Here is a 24,161-nt window from a genome sequence, read left to right on the forward strand (position 1 = left end):
GGCAGAAAGAGAGTCTGGAGACTCAGAGGAACTGGGGCTGCCACGGCTGGCTTTCTAGGTGGAGAATGGAGATTCACAGACCAAGGTGTCAGGGCTGCCTTCAGAATCTGGGATCCGCCCTCAACTGGCAGTAGAGAAACAAGGACTTCAGTCCAAAACCACAAAGAACTCAGTTTTTTTTCCAATAAATTAAATAAGGACATAGATTCAATTGAAAGTCCAAGGAAGACACAGTACTGGTGACATTTTGATTCTAACCCAGTGAGACCCATGTCAGATTTGTAACCTAAAGAACTGTCAGATAATAAATTTGGGTAGTTTTAAATCCATAAGTTTATGGTAGGTTTTTATAGCAGCCATAGGAAAATAAAACAAGTGGCCATAAAAGAACTCAAAAAGCTTAACACAAACACACAAAACAAACAAACAAACAAAAAAACTCCAAAAAACAAATAACTCAATCAAGAAATGGGTAAAATAAACGAAACTTCTCAAAAGAAGAAATACAAATGTCCAATAAATATATGAAAAGATGATCAACATCCCTAAGCAATCAGGGAAATGCAAATCAAAACTCCATTGAGAGTCCCTTTAACTCTAGTAAGAATGGCAATCAACAAGAATACAAATAACAACAAATGCTGGAAAGGATGCAGGGGAAAAAGTATACTTATACATTGTTGATGTAACTGTGAATTAGTACAATCACTTTTTTTTGTTTGTTTGTTTGTTTTTCTGATATTTTTTAGTTGTCAATGGATATTTTATTTTATTTATTTATCTAATATGCAGTGCTGAGGATCAAACCCAGGATCTCACACATGCCAGGCAAGCGCTGGGCCACAACTCCAGCCCCAGTACAACCACTTTGGAAAGCAGCATGGAGATTGCTCAAAAGAACATTAATGGAACCCCCATAAGACCCAGCTATCCCACTTTTAGGTATTTATTCAAAATAACTGAAATCACCATACTATGATGATACAGGCACATCAATGTGTATAGTGAAATTTACAATAGCCACATTATAGAACTAGCCCAGGTGCCTATAAACAGATCAGTGGATTAAGAAAATACAGTATATATATCCAACAAAGTTTTACTCTGCTATAAAGAAGAAAGGAATTATGGCATCTGCTGGTAAATGGATAGAACTGGAGAACATCATGCTAAGTGAAATAAGACAGACTCAGAAAATCAAAAGTCAAATGTTTTTTCTCATATGTAGAAGCCATGGCAAAGTAGGGGGGGAAAGTGGGAATGCAGAATGTCCTATGGATAGAAGGAAGATCAGTGGAGTAGGAGAAGATAATTAAGGGTGAAGGAGAAGGCATGGAAAGGGGAGGAAATGCAGAATTAATTTAACAAAATTATGCTATGTGCATACATAAATATACCACGGAGAACTTATGTGTCTGTATAAAGCATCAATCAAAAGCAGATAAATTAAATACCATGTATGTATGATTATGTCAAAATGAACCCACTATCATGTGTAACTATAATGTACTAATAAACACATTTTTTAAAAGTGACATGTGACCATGAATGTCATTGGCATTTTTATATCAGGTAATCACAATTCATTCTCAAAGTGTCCTTCTGACATAAATATTTTGCTTTATTTGACTTTATTTTAAATACATAAGGGGACTATGTTCAGGGATCATTAATACTTTGGATATTCAACTCCTCCAAAGGTCCGAGTGTTAAGGTTTGGTTCTCAGACATTGACGCCATTGAAAGGTGGTAGAACCTTTAAGAGGTGGGGAGCAGCAGGAGGTTTTAGGTCATTGGAGGTATTTCTCAAAGGGGATGTTGGAAAGGGGATATTGGGACCCCGGCTTCTCTTCTTCCTCTATTTCTCTGCATCCCAGTAACCATGAGGTCAGTGGCTTGCTCTATCATGCATCCACTGCCTGATATTCCACTATGCAACAGGCCCACAAGCCATCTGGCCTACGGATCATGGACTGAAACCTTCAAACGCCAAGCCAAATAAACCTTTCTGTTATTAAATTGATTAACTCAATATTTTATTACAGTGACTAACACAGGGATGTTAAGTTATTTTCTTAAGCAATAGGCAGAAAAGACAGGATTCAAATTGGGGCCTTTTAATGGGGTTCCACTTTATTAGACTATCTCTTAATTATTTGCAAACACTTCAAATATAATTCCCATATTTTATTCTTAACATAATGAGGTCATTCTAGAATTTTTGTCTTCCCAGGGCAAAAAAGTTAGGCAGATGGTACATAAATTCATCTTCTTTCCTCTTATAATTCTGGATTGGTAATAACTTGTGTTAAAATAACTGAGATCTCTAAATTCATCTGTATGTATAGAATATATGTATATGTATTATATACACACACATACATATATATATATACACACACACAAATATACATACATACACCATTTTATATGTATGTATATCCATATATATGTTTATATGTGTGTGTGTGTGTGTGTGTGTGTGTGTGTGTATGTAACTGAACCTAAAATGCAAATAGTAATGAAATTCAACAATTTCCCTCACAGAATGGGGACTATATTGATAAATACAAAGTGGTTTGCTTGAGTGCCTACAATGTAAACAAGAATCTATGGGGATTTAAACTTCTCTAATGTATATGTTTGTGGAAACATATTGGTAATTATAAATACTATTAATCTTTCGGACATTCACAGAAAGAACAGTGCTATACACTATTGATTACTGAGATGCTGGCAAAACAAAGAAAATTTCTGTGTCTTTCATTTCCAACATGTTTAAGAATAGGTACTAATTCATGTCTCCAAAGAAAAAAACACTGTCTTTAATTAAGGTAGCATTTTATTGCAGGCTGTATTTATTTACCCTTAACAGATATTATTATTATGTACTGATATGTGTTTAGGGTCATTAGTTTTATTGACCTATTATTACTGACTCGAAAAACCAATTTCCTAATTTTATAAATTAAAAGTCAAGCATATACTCAAACCAAATTAGTGGAAGTAACTCAGAATCTACTCTAAGTGTAGTTTATACATATTAAAATGCCCCTGGGAGTCAGGGGGGTTATGTTTAAATGAGTGGAGTTAGCTGGTTGTCAGGCAGTAAGGAGTGGTGAGGTCTTTGGTAACTAGAGAGCTCTTATCCTGTTTAAAGTAGGAGGCTGCTACTTTGATCCAACCATCTCTTGATAAAGGGAATAAGGACATATTTTTGTCAGTCCCAATATTTGAAAGAGAACCTAAAAATACAGGTATTGTGGAATTTCCAGATTTATAAAACATTGGCAAGCAATGAGTTGTGTAAACATACCTGCTATTTTCAGTTTGGGATGTCTCATCTTGGGTTAGCTAACAGATGTGGAGCAATACACACTGTTTTGGATTTATAAATGTCCTTTGTAAAAATTCACAGATTCAGAGATGCTGACAGACTAAAATAACTCTTGTCATTATGGTGGCAGGTTAACTGTCATCTTTTCAGAGAGACCTTTTCCTTGCGTAGGTTAAAAAATCTAGCAGTGGGACAGAGCTGTGATTAGAGACCAGGTCCATCTGATCCTAAATCCTTTCCTGTTTTTACGTTTACTTCAAGGGCAGCAAGGAAGGTAGCAGGTGAAACCATCCTCAATCATCAGGTTATTAGTTCATTTTAACCAAAGCAAAAGTAGCCAAGACGGTTCCACTTGATCTTTCATTGCTTGAGAGATCAAGTAATTCCAACTCATGTCCTCAAATAGCCACTGAAAGGTTTCCAAAAATAAAAATCAATTTGAACAAAAGTAAAGTCTATTATTTTATCCCTTTTCCTTCTTTTCTTCTGAACTGCCTCATCATTCAAAGGCTTATCTTTGCAATGAGAACAAGTCCATAGGCCACTTAGAGAAGACTCAAGGAACCCTTCTGGTAGACCAAGTTTGTAAACGGTCTAATGGAGTCATGCAGAATTGCTGATTAGGGTCTGATTCTGGATCAATCTATTCATTCTTCCATCCAGCATTGGGACTGCTAGGTCAAAAAATGATATAGTCCTGTCCTTAGGTAATTTATCTAATTTAACTGCCCACCTCCCCATCCAACTAATATTGAACAAGTTATTTTTATATGCTAAGCATTATGCTAAGTGCCAGGTATAATGAAAAATAATCCAGGTAGCGCTAGAAATTGACATTAAGGATTTTTACAGATCATGTGACAAACTAAGTTTGTGTGACTACTGTTGTTTATGAGGTTGTAGCTAAAAAACTGAATGTTCACTATGCAAAAGGCACTGTTCTAAGTCAGCTGCATATATTTAATTTAAACAATAAAATTAGGAAAGAGGTAATGTTGTAATCCTGGTTGAAGCTAGTTTCAAGAGAACTGAGACTCAGATTTATTTGATCAGTTCACCTTCAAAGCCTGCACACCTAATTACTAATAATAAAGCTACAAATTATGAGATATTAATTATAATGGGCAACAAAAAGAAGCCTTCAAATTGCAGCTGAGGAAGTACTGGGTTTTGACAACTTACATATTTTTCCTTTTGTCGACACTGCTGATTATGTCTATTACCCCATATCCCACCTGTCATGTTATAAATCATGAGTGTGATTAAATTTTTAAAATATTTTTACTGTTGAAATTATGATACAATAGAGTGATCAGTAGTTTTATAGAGACAGGTGTAAGTAATTATTGATTTGGGGATATTTGATTTTATTAAAGTGATTTTGGCAATCAACTTTTCTTATGTCTTTATATGTTCATGACAACCAAAATTCTAAGTAGTGTGAAAAGATTCACTATTTGAAAAAAATCACAGATTTTTGAAGTTAATTTTTTGGGGGGGAGTATCAGGGATCGAACTCAGGGGCGCTCGACTACTAAGTCACATCCTTAGCCCTATTTGGTATTTTATTTAGACGGGGTCTCACTGAGTTTCTTAGTGCCTCACCATTGCTAAGGCTGGCTTTGAACTCAGGATCCTTCTGCCACAGCCTCCTAAGCCAGTGGTTTTGCAGGCGTGTACCACCACACCTAGCTGAAATTAATTTTTAGTCAGTTTAGTTTAGTGAAATAAAAAAAAAATCTGCCTGGTAAGAGGAGAGACTTACTCTTATTTTTCTTCTCCATATTAGGTAAATACAAAAAACAATTTACTTTTAAAATTTTTGATTACTGTGATGGAGAAGATTACAAGTGAACAGTATCTTGCCTAAATTGCTTTCATTTATCCATAACTGAAGGATCCAGAAAGTATTAACAATTACTTTCAATAAAGTTTCTGAGAGTTCAAACAATATGACCTAGACCTAGTTTCTCTTTCAAAGTTTTGACTTCTCTTTTCCAGAACCCCTACCCCATGGCCTCCACAGACTCACCCATTTCCAAGAGACATTGTTGGTATCCCATACAGTCCAGCAGACATTCAGTGGCTCATCCCAACTGGACAGGCTTAGTCTGCGTGCCCATCTCTATCACTATGGTCGCAGGGACTGGCTTAGACTAAAGCAGCCGCCATCCTTGGACTTGGAAACATCTAAGGTAAGCCACATGGCTAGAGAAGGAAACTTGGGTGCTCTGTTCCCAAAGGGAAGAAGATGGCAGATAACTGCCAATAACACCCACCATTAAGAAGACTACAAGTTCATTATACATGGTACAATTTTTAAAAGGACTCTTATTCTAGTAGTGATTCAAAGCAATGACCAAAACTTGGATTCTACCTCCAAAGAGCTTTCTAGTCTCTAGGTGTGACTTGTAAGTTCAATAGGGAAGAAATCACAGAAAAAGCTAACAAACTCCATACCACAGCTAAAGAATGACAGATCAACGAGGTTTATGAGAACTTAAGTAATTCAGAAAAGGTAAAGCAATCTTCACTCCATTTGTTATTGAAAAAAGAATGTCAACCACTCCAGGAAGCTACCTCTTAAGAATAGCTCCCTTTTAACAAAAAATCAAAAAACAAAACAACAACAACAACAAAAAAAAAAACAGTTAACAATAGAACGTTAACATTTCACTATTTTAGAAAATTTTAGTTATTTGGGTAACATTTTGTGCATATCTGAATTTTCTACTAATTTCACTTTAAGATAATATCCTCCCAAATCACCTTTATTTTGATCATCATGGTATCAGTACAGTTTATGAAATATTTGTAGAATTTTCAAAAGCATCCACATTCCATTCCTTTCCCTTTTTTTTTTTTTTTTTTTTGTACTGGGGATTGAACCCAGGGGGCACTTAACCACTGAGTCACACCCCCAGCCCTTTTTTTTAATACTTTTTTTTTCAGAGACAGGGTCTTGCTGAGTTGCTTAACACCTTGTTAAGTTGCTGAAGCTGGCTTTGAACTTGTGATCCTCCTGCCTCAGCCTCCTGACCCACTAGGATTACAGGTGTGCACAACCACACCCAGCGACTTTCTTGGAATTACTACTTATATTTCAAGAGTCAGTTCAAATATACCGGATACCCCCTAAATCAATGCCTACATGTAGTCGACAATGTAATCTATACATTCCTATTGAAGTCTGTGGACTCAGAACGTAGGGGCCTGCTCTTTCAACCCTAGAGTCTCCGTAGGCTTCATATTGCCCAACACATTGCAGAGAAGCAATACATATTTGTTGCTTGTGTCCCTTTTGCTTTCTCTCAGGAAGTATGTTTTGTGAAATCTCTTGCTAGTAGAATAGAAATCTAGAAAATTAAGTCAAGGTTAATTACTTAGGAGTTGCAATTGGGAGAGTAAAATGCCTTTGCTGATTCTAAAATTCTCTTTTGCAAATTTCTCATTAATGCAGAAATATTCTGGTACAGAGCCATGTAGTCATCTCTTAGAACACAGAGGAGTCAGGGCTCAGGGACACCATGCTGGCAGTAACAGTACATGAAATGCTCCATTAACAGAAGATGTACTGCTAGGCACCTCAGTTACAGCCCATTGCATATAGAAAAGGCACATGACTCTGCTCTACAGCACTGGGATCCAGACAACCTGCAACTTTCTTGGCTCAGAAACTTGTCTGCAATTACTGACCTCAGAGAAAGCTCTCCTGAAATTTTCATTTGCTAGAGAAGATATGACTGGGGATCACAAGGGTACCCCTGAGTCTTTGCAAATGAAGAAAAGAACATCCTCTACTTGAAATGCTTTGTTTTCTTCTGTTGCTAAGAGGAAAGCAAACTTAGAAAATAATGCTTGCTCCAATTCCACTCTCACAGGTGTGTTAAACTGAATCCTAATAAATACAGCAGAAGAAAGAACATGGGTAGAATGTTGTTGGACAGGATGCCAATCACTGGATAAGACACCTGGGCCATGGCTGTGTGTCTCCAGGTAAGAGGATGAGGTGCACTCTAGAGACTGTACTTTTCTTCTCTTTTTTTCCCCAGAATGACTCAATTTCAACTTAATAAAAAAAGGGGTCCACAGGTGACCTCCCTCACAACCTGCTAAGTGGTCACTCTAGTTGGACTAACCCAGACTCTCACCGTTCAAAAATGACTGTTCATGTCTCATTTGAGCCTGCACGCGATACCAAGCATAAACGACAGCATCCACCTGAGGACTCAGGGAAACCATCAGCTCTTCATAACACACTCACCTCAGCATGACCAAGTGGAATCAAAAGTGTCCCCAAACGTACACCTCAGATCTAGCTTCCATAAAACCAAAAGAAAATTCCAAGTATATAGTTGGCCCAACTTTCAAGCCAAATTGAATATTTTATACTGGGTGCTATTGGAGTAGTTGGACTGAAATTGTATGATTTTCTAAGAGGTCTAGAAGGCCAGAAGTTCTCTGCTATTCTCCTTTCTCTCTTCTTCAAGTCCATTTATAGCTTGATAACTTACTTTTTAAAAAAATTATAGCTTAAAACTCTTGTTTGCATTTCAGGCTTATATCCATTTCATTTGGCTTTTGAATATTTAAGAAGTCCCACATATTTAAAAACCCAAGTTAAGAACTGGCAATCTTGATTTTATTCCTCCTACTCCCTCCTATTCTTTCTCATCTGAAGGGCTGCCAGCATCCACATAGCCCCTTAAATAATACATATACACCTCTCATTTGGCTTCGTCTCCATGATCATTAAACATCTCTAAGCCAGTGGTTCTTAAAGGACCATCAGCATTACCCAGGGGCTTCTTAGAAAGACAAACATTCAGGTCTCCCTTAATCTCAGGCATTCTGAATCAAACCCTGGGGATGAGGCCCCATGGTTCAGGTTTTTACAAGTCACCAGATGGTTCTGGTACATACTGAAGTTTGCAAATCACTTCATTAAGCCCCCCTGTTGTAGCCTAACATCTGCAATAGACTCTTTTTTTGTAAAAGCTGCTTTTTACACCTTTATTTATTTTTAAGTGGTACTGAGGATCGAACCCAGTGCCTAACACATGCTAGGCAAGTGCTCTACCACTAAGCTGAACCCCAGTCCCTGCAATAGACTCTTTATCAGTCTTTCTGCTGCCCTTCTGTCCCTTTCAATTCATTATCTTCCCAGCAAAGTAATTTTTATTCTTTAATTTAAAGCAGTCACTTCCTTATTACCTCTTAGTGGCTTTTAAATGCATTCATAATAAAAGTAATGCTTTTCACCACTGTGTACAAGGAACCTCATAGATAAGACTTTTAGCTACTGCTCTGGAATCTCCCCAGTCCCTCACCAGGGACTGCATTAGCCTTCTTATCAGCTGGATGCTCATCCCTTGGACCCTCCATCTCCATTTCTATCATTCCTTTTCCGACCATCTCTCTTGTAACTCTCTAGAGTGACCACATACACATCTCTCTACCTGTACACCATCCCACGTGGTCAATTGCATGAGAACAAGTATCTTGTTTCCTTCCCCAATATGGACGTCCCCACTGCCTCTCACAGAGTATATCCCAAGACAGGTATTGTGAAAATAGAACTACCACCAAACTTGTTGAATGGTCTATCAGATATGATTCTCACAAGGGATAAAATACATACTCGGCAAATAAAAATAAAGTTAGTATTGTTGCTGGTTGTGTTTAAGGAATTCCAGATCACATATGAAGCTGGTGAATGCCAGCTGACAAAATCTTATATACGCAGACAAATCACACATGCCAAAAATTCAACATAGGTGAAGAAGATCATGCTAGAAAACATTAAAGTTCTCAGTTTTCTAATAATCTATGTGCATTTCACACATGCCACAGACTTTGACTCTTCTTTTAGTCTTGACCAATCCATCTTCTATCACACAAGCAATACCAAATAAAGCACACTTTAAGTAAATCCATCAGATTATATCACACTTTGATTCTACTTTTTATCACTATTTGTTGGAATTTTCTTTTTAGTTGTCTGATTTATCTTTTATTGCTTTTTGCATACAAGATTAGGGCACCTTGCATTCAGGATAATTTTTAGCTGCTTGCTGGCTGTGGCCCTGAGCATTCAGCTAGGGCTGGCACCTGCGATCTAGTTCCATTCATTCTTGGATGCCATATTATAATCCTTTAGGCTCAGGCTTGGTGTCAGTTCATTTGGCTAGTGAAACTCAGGAAAGGAAAAGGGACAGGTATAAGCAAAGTCAGGCCTCGGGAATGGGCAAATAAGGTAACTGGCTTGTGGCCATTTCACTGTTCCCTTTTCCAGAAACCATGAAACAAATCCCCACCCCACCCTCACTCTCAAAAATTCCCAAAGTGCATCCAAAGGTACAGACTGATAAAGGCTGGTGACATCATTTCCAGCTTCAGAAGAGACAGAATTTTCTGGGAAAGGAACTATGATGATTAATTTTATTTGTCTATTGGACTGGGTCAAAGGGTACCCAGATATTTGGTCACTTGTTATTCTAGGTGTGCCTGAGTGGGTATTTCTGGAGAAGATGAACATTTTCATCAGTAGACTGAGTCAAGCAGACAGACTTCCCAAATGTGTGTGTCTCATCCAACCTATCCAAGGACTAAATTGAACCCAAAAAAAGCTGAATAAGAGACAATGTTCACTCTGTCTCTCTGTACCTGACTCTCCCTGAGCTGGAACATCAGCAAGTAGATTTAATCTTATGCAAAGCAGTGTCTGTTTACTTGAGATCACATTCTACGGAAAAAGGTAGAAGTTTTGGAAAGTGCTAGTACTGCAATTAATTAGATAGTCTCAGTTTAAACCAAAATGAGTCACTATGATCATTCAAAGAAATAAAAAAATCACATTATCACTGAAGAAGAAAGAAAAGAAAGGACAAAGGTAAGTCTAAGAGAAGGATCCTATAAAAGTGACAGAGATAACTTGTTAAACAATATAAGCTTTGGATTAAATGAGATTTCACAGAGGTGGTAACTATAATGCAAAAAATTCAACACACATTTCCTAATCCATGACCGTGATCATCACCCTTACTGGTATTATTAATCAGTTCTTGTTGCCTGTAACAAACTGCAACTTCACTTGTATTGCATGCAAACATGAAAACAAGAAGCATCTGTTGGCAGAGCTGGAGTGTAGCTCCATGCTAAGTGCTTACCTAGCACTTGCGAGATCCTGGGTTTAATCTCAGCACCCAAAACTGAGAAACTGAGCAGATTAAACTGTCTAACTGAGCAGATTAAAATTCTGCTCATTCATTGTACAAGGGAAGAGGAGGGGCAAGTAGAACTCACATTAAGCTGAAGTTCATCTGTCCACTGCCCAATCAGACGATAACCAGGATTGGTGGTGTTTGTCGTCTGGTACTGAAATATGTCGTACCGCCCAGGCGCATCTCCATTCTTGTTAAACATCACTGGGGTGCCAGCACTGCCTGAAGAAAGCAAGGAAAACACAGATTTTAGAGTGAAACCAGATTTCTTCTGTCCCTTGGGCTGTGGGTGAGTCTGCAGACCTGTGGAGGAGAAAGTTGGGAAATAACACCAATGCTTTCCCCAAGTGGTTTGTGCTATTCAGAGGCAGGTCATCTCCAGGCCTGTATATGCTAATTATAAAAGGAAGTGGGAAGACAACCCACCTCTTCTTTTGAAGAATTCCAGTTCTGTTCCTTAAAATTTTATTCTAAATTCTTTCCTCTTCAGAGGAATAAAAATTCTATTATTTTCCAGAGATGACGTAAGTTTTGGCATAATGCTACTGTTGCTGAACATGATTATGATCACCATAATGGTTATTATTATTTTAGTTTATATCTAACGCTAAATTTTGACCAACCAACAAAGAACAGTTTCACAAATAATAAATTTTTAAAAGAGTATATAATTAAAAACAAGAAAGAAATTAAGTACACAAATTTGTTTAAATATGTACTTGTCTACTGATTACATTTAAAATATTTTTTGGCTGATTATTTGCAATTTATTTGATAACCAGTTTAAAATGCTTAGCAGTGGGTCTAGAAGATGTTCCATAAACATAAGTTTCTTTCTCAATCCCCCATTTGCATCTTCTTAGAATGTCCTTAAGATGCAATCAATGTGACATTGAAGTCACTTTAAAAAGACTAATACATTTATTGAATCTATACAAACACAATATGTAAGTGCATAAGTTTGAATGAATTAAAGACCCTTAGCATTAACTACATGGAACACTTGTCAAACCATACACAAAGAAGGCAAGACACAAGATTTGATTACTTTAAGCAACACTAACAAAAGAATAAAAAAAAATGTTCAGTAACTTGTGTTTTTTCCATGATTCCTTAAATGAGGAGAAATATCACCGAACTTATGGCATATGTCTGATATTTGCCTATAGATTTATAATATACTAGCTCAATATTCCTACCAGAAAACAATGGTCTACTTCCTGTCATTAATAAGTAAATTCATGGTTAATTTACAAGCCAGAACAGCATCACTGAGAAGTCCACTCTACTACATTTTATTTCGGGGATGGAACAGGTATGAAGAAGTGATAGGCAATGACCATGAAGCACTTTTGATAATTTTCTCATTATTAAATGTAAAATATTAACAGTGACAGAGTTCTGTATCTAGTTAGCCAAGTTTCCAACTTCTGCAGAATTCAGAATACTTGCATTAATGACATGGATGAAAAAATACCATGTGGTAATTTGTTAAGGGAGGAAACTGAGGAAGGGTCAGCAGTCAGGTGCAGCACAGTGAGGGACTCAGACTCGGTGATGGACAGGTGATGTTTATTACTCCAGATCCCAGAGACAAACAGGCAGCCAGCCTCACAACAGGGCTAATGGGATGAATGGGTGTGGAGCAGTCTAGAACAAGTGCTTACCCAGCCGGTGGGGAGGAAGAGAGATTGGGAGGAGCCTGAGGGTCAAAGCCTATGCTGTTACCTAGGTGGGTTTCCCGTGACCCAGTGGGATCCTTAATGTTCAGAGTGCACGAACCTGGGGACATGTGGATTACATTAGTGGGCTCATCAGGCATGTACCAGAGAAAGACATTCAAGCAGTGCAGGGCAGAAGCCTGTTTAGTCAGCTTTATTCACTGTATTAAAGACCTAATAAGAACAATCTGAGAGGAGGAAAAGTTTATTTGGTGCTCATGGTTTCAGAGGTCTCGGTCCATAAGTGACTGAATTCACTGCTTTGGGCCCAAGGTGAGCAGAACAACAAGGCCAGAGTGTGGAAGAAGAAAGCAGCCTAGGATATAGTAATCAGGAGAGAGAGCTCCATTCACTGGGGCAAAATATAAAACCTAAAAGCATGCCCCCACTGACTCACCTCCTCCAGTCACACCCTCCCTGCCTACAGTTACCACCCAGCTAATCCCTATAAGTGAATTAATGCACTGATTAGGTGAAGGCTCTCATAACCCAATCATTTTACCTTTGAACCCTCTAGTATTGTCTCTCACACATGAGCTTTTAGGGGACACCACATATCTAAACCACAACAAGGCATTTTCTCTCTAGAACATGAAAATAGGAACTGGGTGAAGACTGCTTCAAAACATGTAAGCCAAGGATGACAAGACTGGACAGGGTAACAAGATGATGTGGAGGCTGCATTCCTATGAGAAAGCTATCACAGCATGTTAACAGACAGGAGGGAGTATGTTTAAAATAGCCATAAAAAAGAAAAAAAGAAAGACAGTACTTGAAGAAACAAGCATAATGTCAGAAATGGTCCCATACAAATGATCATTCAACACAAGGACGAAGTTAAAATGAGAGCCAGAGAGGGCAATGCATGTGGTTATAAGAGGCCTACCATACCAAGTTGGAAACTCATACTGACAGTGACCCTCCAGGAAGTAGGGGCTCAGCAGTACAGGCAGCACAGAGGAACAGCTAAGCAGATGCATACCATCCTACAATTACTGGTTGCAGGATTTTATGACACCACTGGATATTAAAGAAGAGCTTTTAAAAATCAGCTTGTAGTAGGCTGAATAATGGTCCAAATATGTTCATGTCCTAATTCACAGAACCTGAAAATGCTACTTTCTGTAGCAACAGGGTCTTTTCTGAAAAGATTAATTAAGGACCGTGATATAGGAGATTGTTCTGGATAATCTGGAAAGGCCCAGTGCAATCACAACAGTCCACATACAAGGGAGGCAGGAGGAGTCAAAGGTGGAAGAAGATATGATGATGGAAACAGGAGGTTGGAGAGATATGAGACTTAGGTCACGAGCTGAGTGGCCTCCAGGAGCCACCAAAGGCTAGAGGACAGACTTTCCCCAAGAGTCTCCTGAAGGAACCAGCCCTGTCTTCACCTCAACTTCCAGTTAAGGGGAATCTGTACTGAACTTGCAGATAGCAGAACTGTAAGATAAAGGATGTGCACTGTTTATACCATCAAGTTTACAGTGATTTTCTTATGGTTGGAGTGGCCAATGAAAGTTGGGAGACAGAGCACCCAACTTTCTCATTTTATAAGCGAGGAAGCATACCCTGTCTACAAAAGGGAAGTCACTTGTCCTTATCATCCAGCTAATTACACTAGAATATTGCTTGATAACTGGTATTGGAATCTTCTCGAATGGGTTCAAATTCCAAGTTTACCACTTCATTGAAGTTTGGCCCCTGTTAAGGTCTCACTTTCCAGGCACTCATATTATGTTGCTCATAGAGTGAAAATTAAATGTAATCATGTTGATGATGGACTTGGTTCTGTGCCTTTTACACAGTAAATGCTTAACAGATAACAATTTTTAAATACCGTTTCTTGTTATTGTTGATTTGCTGATATTTCAAAACCAGACAGAACACATACCTTCAGTTAGCCACACTTCAGTCTTTTCCAGGGTACCAATGTTGCCCCTGTTAACTGGTATTTAATTTAAATGTCTCCACTGCTATAAACTTTTATCCCCCCAGGTAACAGGCTAGAGCCTAGTTTGGGAGTGGAAACTAATCTCCTATGAACAACACTGATTTGGTCCCACCAATTAGTGTCACTAGTTTAATCTCTATGCAGCCAAAGGCACTATTTTAATATCTTTCTCCTCTGTATTACTGAGACACTATCCCTGCAGAGTACAAAAGCACCCACTTTATCATAACAGAGATCTTGTAAGCTCCATGTACGAATCAACACAAACCTACCCAGAGTAGGGAGAAAACAAAAGCTACATCAATAACAACAAAAAGAAAGGTTCCAATATTGGCTTACTGCTTTCAGCGAGTCTTCTAAGCCTATAAGTAGAAGAAATGAAATCTGGATTTCACATTATCAGGAAGAAACAAGAATCCTGTCATTTTGCAGTAATAACATGCAGATATTCATTTTTTTTACACTGGATATTAGGCTTCATGTTCTACATTACTAGGAATTCTACAGCTTCTATTCATTCAATAATATAAATGAAACTTTCACTGTATAGGAGCCTAGGGTTCAGAAGAGTCTCAAGAACATGGGCTAAATATTCATTGGAATGGGACAGGTTGTCTAAATCTTCTTCCTCACAATCTTATTAGGAGAAATGAGTCTTGTCCTGCCCTTTCCATTCTCATTAAAGTTTGTGTTTAAAAAAATCCAGGCAGAAGAGCTGGATACTTTATCTAAGTGATGACTTGTAATAGCATATTGTGTAGTCTTGACCTTCTGGATGGATTCTATATTGCAACTGGGTTATTATTTCTAATTTTTTTTTTTGCTGTAGTTCTTTTTTAACAGCACTCCTGAACTTCTTGAGAGAGGAAAAAAAAAAAAAAAAAAAAAAAACAGAGTCATTGTATTCAATGAACTCTATATTTAAAAAGAAAATCAAAGAAGTCCTGAGAGAAGAAATCAAAGAGGAGGTGATCACCTGCAGAGATTTCTACAAGGTGTTGTGACCAGAATACAGGTATCCTTGGGCAAAAGAAATAGGGTTACTTGAGAAGATGGGGGATGGGGTGGCAGAGAGGAGAGTGAACACATGCCTGAAAACTCTACAGGTGAGAGGATGTGAACAAAATCGCTTTCTTCCTGAATAAAGGACTGGGGATTCAGACTGCCCCAATGACGAAAGGTTCCCTGCATCAAGTGAACTGCCTGATAGGTTTTCTGTTCTCATTTTACCACCCTGGGCAGAGTCCAGAAATGCTGCACTGATATGGGTTCCTGTTATCTTTTTCTGCTCAGCAAATCACCTTAAATCTCAGTGCTTAAGGCAATGAAAACATGGATTTGGCAATTAGACAGGACCCAGCAGAGACAGTGCATCTCTAGACCATGTACATCAATGGAAGAAGCTCACATGTGGGATAATTGACATGGGCTGTAAGGTGGGATCTCAGCTGGGGCTGTGGCCAGAGAAGCCACATGTAGCCTGTGAGGGTGACATTTTTTTTTTAGGATAATAGTTGTGTTTATAGTACAAATATTCCAAGAGAACATGGAGAGTCCTATTACTTTTTGTGCATGAGAAGTCACATAATGTCACTTCCACATTAGTCACAGCTTCACTCAAATTCAAAGAGAAGGAACACAGATCTCAACTCTTGATGAAGGAAAGCTAACATCATGCTCCAAGAAGAGCATGTGAGATATGACATCTTCACAAAATATCTCCTGCCTCAGTTTCTCCTGAAATGAGTAAACATAGATCAAGACATACTTTAAACACATTATTATATCAAGATGTTATATCCAGACACCAAATTCATTACATTTCCAAGTACTGCTATCTGGTTGAATGGGTCAACATACCAATAACTAAAATGGATTTTGGCTCAGGATTTTGCATTCATTTGGGATGCAGGAAAAGGTGGCTTGGAATGAAGAGTTATTTTACCCCTCCACCCATAAGAGAAGGCAAAGTACTGGGCGAAGTTGTAGTAATACTTTATGAATACTCTATGATCATTTCCTAAATTGAAGGTCAGAGGTATTAAATTGTACTCTATTGATCTGAAACAAAATTCCTAAAGGGTGAATGGAATTTCTTACTAAAGTAACAGGAGCACAACAAAGTAACAGGGGATGAAGAACAATCAAAATCCTACACATATGAAAGAAAGACTAAATTCTCTATAATGACCTGGAAAGAGACGTGAGCCCTAGGTCTCTATCATTTGCTCACTGTGAAGTCTCAGAAAAAACATTTTCTCATGTCCCAGTATTTGATTTCTTTCCCTAAAAATCAAGAAATTGAACAACTAAAACATGTCAAGTTTCTTTCCACTCTTAAAGCAACGTGGGCTCCATTGATTAAGTTGTGTACAGCTTCTTTGCTTTACAAACACTTTTGAGCTCTGCCATCAATCAATGTTGCAATGTTCCAGAAGCTATAAAAGGTCTCCTGACTGTCTGGATCAAAAAAAAAAAAAAAAAAAATGTTCCTCAGATACTATGTGGTCCACAGAGCATGTTTACACTGGTGGTTCAAAGGGGAAATTGACCTTTGCAGTGAAATCCCCAATAACCTGAGATCTAAAATGGACCATCAGGAATAATGGAACAAGACACTGTGATCTGAAAATAGTAGTCAAGGGGGCATATTGTGGATTCAGGTGCTCTATGTTCCTAGGTTCTACCCAGGTGTACAAACTCTGTCCATCATGATTCTTAACATCTTTGTGAATCACAGTATCCATGAAAAAGAAAAAAATAGAATCAAAACATCATGTAATTTTGAGGAGTAAATGAGCCAAAATATTCAAAGTTCTTAGCAGAGTTTCTAGCACATGGTAATCACTGTGATAGATATAGATAAATATCTATGTCTCCATCCCCTGTTCTAAAAATCAGTAACACTAGTTCACCAGCAGATAAGACAGTCTGAACAAAATGAGTCCATAGTCCATAATAATTGGGAGAAAAATCAGGGGAACATATAATTAAGAAAACTTGATTAAAAAAACATTTTTATCACTAGTGTAAGAATGGTCACTCATTTACATGGACCAGAATACAAAGATCAGAACTAATCTCAGCTTATTTTATTTACTGCTTTATAGGTAATAAAATTCACATTTGTTTTGTTCTGGGAAAATTGGTTGTATATAGTAAGAGATTCTGTAAGATCAGAAAAAAAAATATGAAAAGAAGATGACTTAGAGTTGAAGTATATTCTGGATTTATATATGGTCATTTATATCTCCAACTTAACTAGGAAACTTGCTCCCCAAACTGGATCTCTTCATCTGGATACTAGGTAACTCCTGAAAGATGGACACAATATTGTGGGTCTAAATGGAATTTTAATTCCAATTAGAGAAGCAAAAAGAGTTGCTACTGTCTTGTGTTAACCATAATATAACTAATTAAACCAGGAAATTGATGCTGATGTATTAAAACTATGAAACAAATTTTATAATTCCTTCACTGTCCCATGAATGTCCTTTTCTGGTGTAAGATCAACCAATATTCCAACAACACCTTTAATAGCAATGCTTTTTTCTCATGACCCGGACACATTTTCTTTTCAAGACAGGGTTTTGCTGTGACCTCCAACTCCTGGACTTCAGCAATCCTCCTGCCTCAACCTCCCTAGTAGCTGCAAGTATAGACATAGGCCACAGCACCTGGCTTAAACTGGATACTTTTGAAGAGCATTAGTCAGTGATTTTCTTAAATAACTTTAAGTGTGGATTTGCCTGGGCTGGAACTGTAGCTGAGTGACAAGAGCACTTGCCTAGCATGTGTGAGGTATTGGGTTCCATTCTTAGCATGGCATAAAAATAAACAAATAAAGGCATTCTGTCCATCTAAAAATATTTTTTTAAAAATTTAGAAATTTGGATTTGCCTAATGTTTCCTTATATATTATTCTACATTTCACATATTATTATTTATGCATGCAATTTATTTTTTGCAATAAGACCTCAGACGTAATGCTGTAACAGTGCCTATACACAGTATCAAGACACAAACTGACAATAAGTCATTACTGGTTTCCTTCACCTTGATCATTTGTTCAAGGAGCTGTCTTCAAGTTTCCTCCACTTCAATGTTACTATTTTCACCTTGTAAATTAATATGTATCTTGATTGAACATACTTTTGAGACTATGAAAACACCTTGATTCTCATTATACTTTAACCCAGTAACTTAAGCACCCATCAATGATTCTTGCCAGAAACATCTGAGGTCTTTGCAAATGGTGATTTTTTCACTTCCATCTCTCTGTCATTCTATCATGCCCCTTGTTTTCTCACATTTGTTTATTCAATCCAATTATTTATTTATACTAGTATGGAATATTTATTTTCCTTTATGAATTATAATCCACTGTGGTCTCAGAATTGGCCAGTTGGATCTCTTCCAAGTTGGATCTAAGTCCTTTCATACAACCCCATTAACTTCTGAGTGCTCTCTTCCTTTGTGGAAGGCAGCTTTTGCAACCCTTCTACTACTAGAATTCTTTCTTATTTTCTGGCACAAAATATCTCAAGTGCATCCTGTAATTTCTCTGCACTGGCTCTGGATTCCCTTCTCTAAGGAACTCTAGTTCTTTTTCCTGAAGATCCAAGAGCCACACACTATTTTTTCCTGGGGTGCCACTATTCCTAGGACCTCTCAGTGGACATACCTAGGTGGTACAGGGAACTAGACACATTCAGATGCATATCTGTATATCTGTTCCTATAACTACTCATTTGCATGTATATGAAGAAATGCAGATATCTGCAAATCTAATCTGACACAACACAGTGCACTCTACCTTTCATTTATTGGTAATCTCTATCTCCACCAAAGAGAAACCTGGTTCTTACTATCCACAATATTTTCTTAATTATTTTCTTAGTCCCATAATACACATAAATTAGCTTCAAAATTGAGAAAAATCCCACATATTTACTAGCGACTGTATATTATCCACGTTATTTTTTCTCTAGTCATACATTATATAATTAATTCTATTTCTCAAAGTTTTTTTGCATTTTTTTTCTTCTTTTTTCCCTTTAATGTGGTTATATTATTAACTTGTGATATAGTTAGGAATATTTGTTACAAATATGTTGAATCTTGTGTTCTACATTCAGGTTTATTTGACTTATTTGTTTAGTTGGGGGACATGAAACATTAAAATGTTTTAAGAATCAAGACAGTACAAAGGTACCATGAAAGAAATGGTAATCTCCACCCCCCCACACACACACACCACAGTCTTCTGCATTCTGCACTTTGAAAAATAAGTTTGTATTGTGAGATGTGATTAGTGTGGCAAATTAGAATTACTACTACTATTACCTTGGGTACCAATTGTGTTCATGTGAAGGGTGTGTAACTTCCACCCACTCCTCTTTTTTCTGACTGGACTGTGGATGTGATGCTTGGAGTTTAAGTCTCCATATTGTTCCTTTCCCTTCCTCTTCTCTCCTCCCTTACCCACCTACATTTATCAAGGAAGAATTCAATCCTGTGCAAAAATTTCTCTACTTCAGCGTAAGAATGAACTACAACCCCCAAATATCAATTCATTCATTCACTTTCATTCCATCACTCATTCATGCACCGACTCAATCATTTGAAATTATATAATCCACCAGGTTTTGACACAAGCTCAAGAGTAAATAATGATGCAGCTACTTAATTTATGAAACACAGAGTGCCAACCATTTTGGGTTCCAGAAAGCTCAGAGGGTAGGGACTCACCATTGAAGTTAACATTGCGGATATACTTCAACAACTTCTTGCCCCCAGCTTGCTCCATCTCTGGGCAGACACCCCGGTAATCAGCACAGAGATCCTTGTTCATGTGGTGAAGAGCATGCGCCATGGCATACACAGCATCGATCACGAACTGAACTTTACCTTCCTGCTCATAGTTGGAATCTTTTCCAATTCTCTCCTGTCCTGCACATTAAAACAAGAAACACACATGCACCAAGATTGGTGTTGAGTAGAAGGTCTAAATTTGCATTGACTTTCAAATGAGCATTAAGAAATGAAAGTTTTAAGGAATACAGTAATGCAAGCCACACATTCACATCTGGCTTGCATCTCAGGTGATTTTAAGAATTTGTGGTAATTTGCTTTGGAGCATGTTACACTAACCACCCTGATTTATTAAATAAACTTTATTTTTGTGGTGCTGAGGATTGAACCCAGGAATGCTTTTTCACTGAGCCACATCCTCAGCGCTTTTTATTTTTTGAGACAAGGTCTCACTAAGTTGCTGAGGATGTCCTCAAATTTACAATCCTCCTGCTTCAGCCTCCTGAATCACCAGGATTTCAGGTGTGCTCCCCTTTGCCCAGCTTATTAGATAAACTTTAGAAGCAGTACTTCAAAGGGTCACAATGACAGCTTTTGCAATAAATCAATACACTATCCAATATATAAATCAAGGGTCTGGGGAGTAGAAACGGAGTTCCCAAATTTGAATTCAAATCTTTAAAGTATATTTGCTCTGGACAGGCCATCAGGAAAATGATAGAAAACATTCTAAATTTCACACCTGGACTCATTAACTTTTATATACCTACTCCCCCTACCGTGCTGCCTATCTGAACTCTTGGTATTATGGGAGACTGAGGTGCTCAGACTAGAAACCCTGGTGATCCTTTTTTATTCTCTCACTCCTCACTTTCACATATATTGGTCTATGAATAGCCAGTCCTCTGAATTTTACCTCTGAAACACTGAACAGTTCTTGACACTCTACGGATGCCTTACTATCATTAGTGGGGTGCAATGCTTACTATCTACCTGCAATTATTCATTCCTCCTTATTCACCTTTGCAAACTACAGAGCTGACCACCACAACTCCATGCTCAGAATCCTTCCTTGGCTCTCCACTAACTACACAATAAAAACCAAATCTGTTACCCTGACAACAAAGAGTATTCTCTCCTTTGCCCTTAGCTGCCTAATAATAGACTGACACTGATTAAGTCCCCATGCTGTTTTGGAAACAATGCATTTTTAAAATTATTATCTCATCCACACTTTGTGAGTTTCATGTTATTTGTTCTTATTCTATTCAAGGCAAAGCTGAGGCTTCCAGAGGCCAAATTACCTTCCCATGATCATTTACAGGTAGAGCAATCACAAAGACTTAGGTTCCCCAAACCTCAAAACCCATGTTCATTTCACCTGCCCCACCATTTCCTATGTATTTTTTCCCTTCTAAATACAGATGACTAATCTTTCTGTTAGTATGGTTTTGCTCTTTGGTTTGCTAGATACCCTACCTCTTTCTTTTCACCCACTATTCTTTCTCCACAACACAACCTAAAGGTCTCCTACACATTGCCCTTCAATTCTAATTAAAGATTTTCATAGAACATTTCAAGCTTCTGGCTGAACATTAAAGATAGATATGTTTTAATGGTTGTAGACATTTTCTTCTTTCATTTTCTCTTCCATCACCAGTCCTACACAACTTGTATTAAATTATGTATTAAGTACATAATAAATACTATTTATTCTCTTTAGATTTCCTGTCCTCTGTGAAAGATGAATAGCCACAGATTGAGTTTCACTCTCAATGATACTTTCCAAAATCATCTTCTATGGCACATTTGTGTAGTAAAGAGCAGTAGGAATTCCATACCCCAAGCCCTGAAAAACACAAGCAGGATTTTTTTTTTTTTTTTTTTTTTTTTGAAACAAGGTCTCACTAAGTTGCTCAGGTAGGCCTGGAACTTGAGATCCTCCTGCCTCAGCCTCCCTACTAGCTGGAATCACAGGCATGTGCCAGTGCTCCCAGATACAGGGGACTCTTGATACCCACTGAGTTAAAACCACGTGTAGGGCTGGGGTTGTGGTTCAGTGGTAGAGCACTTGTCTAGCATGTGCAAAGCACTGGGTTTGATTCTCAGCATAACATAAAACAAATAAATAAATAAAAATAATAAATAAAAGGTATTGTGTCCATCTACAACTAAAATTTTAAAAAATGTGTTCTTTGCTGAAAGATTATTTTCAGAGCATTTATTAAAATGGGAAGCATAATATGCATAAGAGAAATTCAAGAAAAATACAAATAAGAAATTTGTATTTCTCTTATTGAGAGTATACATTAATCTCTCAGACACTTTTTGTTCCCTGTGAAGCTCATTTACATACCAACCTGATGCTGCCTGCATGTCACAGAAACTAGGGCTTTATTGTACATTCATATTGCTACTTTCAAATAAAATTCAAGACTGCTGGGATTTTATTTAATCTTGGTTTTTTTTACTACTTTCTCTTAAAAGGAAAATGCTGGTTCTTAGAGACAGTGTCATGATTACTCAGTTACTTTATTCTCATACTATGTAAATGATGTTCTTAGAACAACCACATCTAACAAGTAATATGAACAACACAGTGTAATATACAACCTTGTGTACATACTTTGTTTTTTTATTTTTTTTTAATTTTTGTGTGTTTGGGGATAGATGCTGGAAAGAGAGATTACTTTGTTAAGAGGTAAATTTCACCTGAATTTTGCCATGTATCAGTCAACTCCTTTGAAAGGGTTTTGCCATTTTGCTTTTTTACAATAGATGAGATGTTCATTTCTGACCAAGTATAATGTAAATCTAGAATTTGCATCTATCACATATGTAAGAAAAGCCACCACAGTGAGCGCATTTTTATTTGCGTTTTTTTCTAATGTGGGAGTTTTAACATCTTTGCACACAGAAAGATGCAAATGGTTTCTTTTTGTGCAAATTGTTCATTATTGAGGTAATTTTAACTTTAAAAAATATTTTCTATTTTTAAAAATTGTATTAACTTAATTCTTAGAGATTCAGTTACAAATATTTTCCCTGGTTGTTTCTTTATTCTTTTTCAAATATAATTTTGTTTGATTAAAAATTTTCTAATAAAATTTATTGATTTTTCCTTCATTACATCTGGATTCTCAATCATGTCCAGAACAAAAATGTACCACTCCAGGTTCCATTTATATTTTATATTTTCTCCTAGTAACTCTCTAACATACAGATCAACATTGGATTCACTTGGAATGTATTCTTCCATCCAATTATCCAAAAATAATTTTTTGAATATTTTATTTGACTTTTTGTTGTTGTTTGTTCATTTGTTTTGTTGTTTTTGATTTTTTTTTCCCAATCTTCCTAGATGTTTTTGCTTATTTTTTGGAAATAGCCTTTATTAACAGTTATTTAGCTTCCAAAAAATAAATCAAACAAAAAATTTGATGATATGTTTACTGAATTTGTCTCATGTCCTGCATGTCTTTTAATTTACCCACATTTACTTGGCTTCCCCAATAGTGTTTTAAAATGTTTCTCACATAGATTATAAAGTGTTGCTTGAAAAGTTCAGTCAGTATTTCATTTACTTGTATATTATATATATATATATATGTTTATATATATAAATAGAAATGTAAACAAACATAATCACATATCTATAAATAGGCATATGCACATAAATATACATACACATTTATGTCCAAGGTATAGCCTTGGACTACTATATCTTGTTTTTGACACCTTTCTTTCTCCCTCCCCTCCCCATATATATATAGTTTTCTTTTCCGCTTATCTTCTCACTGGTTTTGTGTATATGAAAGTTATGCTTTGTTTTGTTATATTTGTTATATGACTATTTGGTTATATTTCAAACTTCTATTACAAAAATATAAAAATCATAAAGCAAGGTTGAAAGAAATTCACAGCGAGCCCTCCAACCAAATTCTAACAGTATCATTTTGCTATACTGTGGTATTTATTTTTCTAACATTACCATTGAACTTATAAGGCTAACCATTTTATTTAATTTAATTTTTTTAGATGTTGATGGACTTTATTTTATTCATTTATTTATATGTGGTTTTGAGAAGTGAACCCAGTGCCTCATATATTCT

At 36.9% G+C, this 24,161-nt stretch overlaps 1 protein-coding gene across 4 annotated transcripts in view; it reads right to left on the reverse strand.

Annotated features, from left to right (window-relative positions):
* Window positions 1-24,161, reverse strand: part of Grm7 (glutamate metabotropic receptor 7) — a 902,155-nt gene that overhangs the window by 260,366 nt on the left and 617,628 nt on the right. For all 4 annotated transcript variants that reach the window (XR_007106295.1, XM_047535033.1, XM_047535032.1 and 1 more), the window contains exons 6-7: window positions 19,987-20,187; window positions 10,643-10,782 (exon numbers count right to left, since the gene is read on the reverse strand). Coding sequence is in view for 3 of the 4 variants with exons in the window: in XM_047535033.1 (XP_047390989.1) it covers window positions 10,643-10,782; window positions 19,987-20,187 (341 nt within the window). In the remaining variant the exon portion in view is untranslated. The remainder of the gene's footprint in view (window positions 1-10,642; window positions 10,783-19,986; window positions 20,188-24,161) is intronic.

Source organism: Sciurus carolinensis, chromosome 19 (assembly GCF_902686445.1).
Source record: "Sciurus carolinensis chromosome 19, mSciCar1.2, whole genome shotgun sequence".
In the NCBI taxonomy this organism is placed as follows: Eukaryota; Metazoa; Chordata; class Mammalia; order Rodentia; family Sciuridae; genus Sciurus; species Sciurus carolinensis.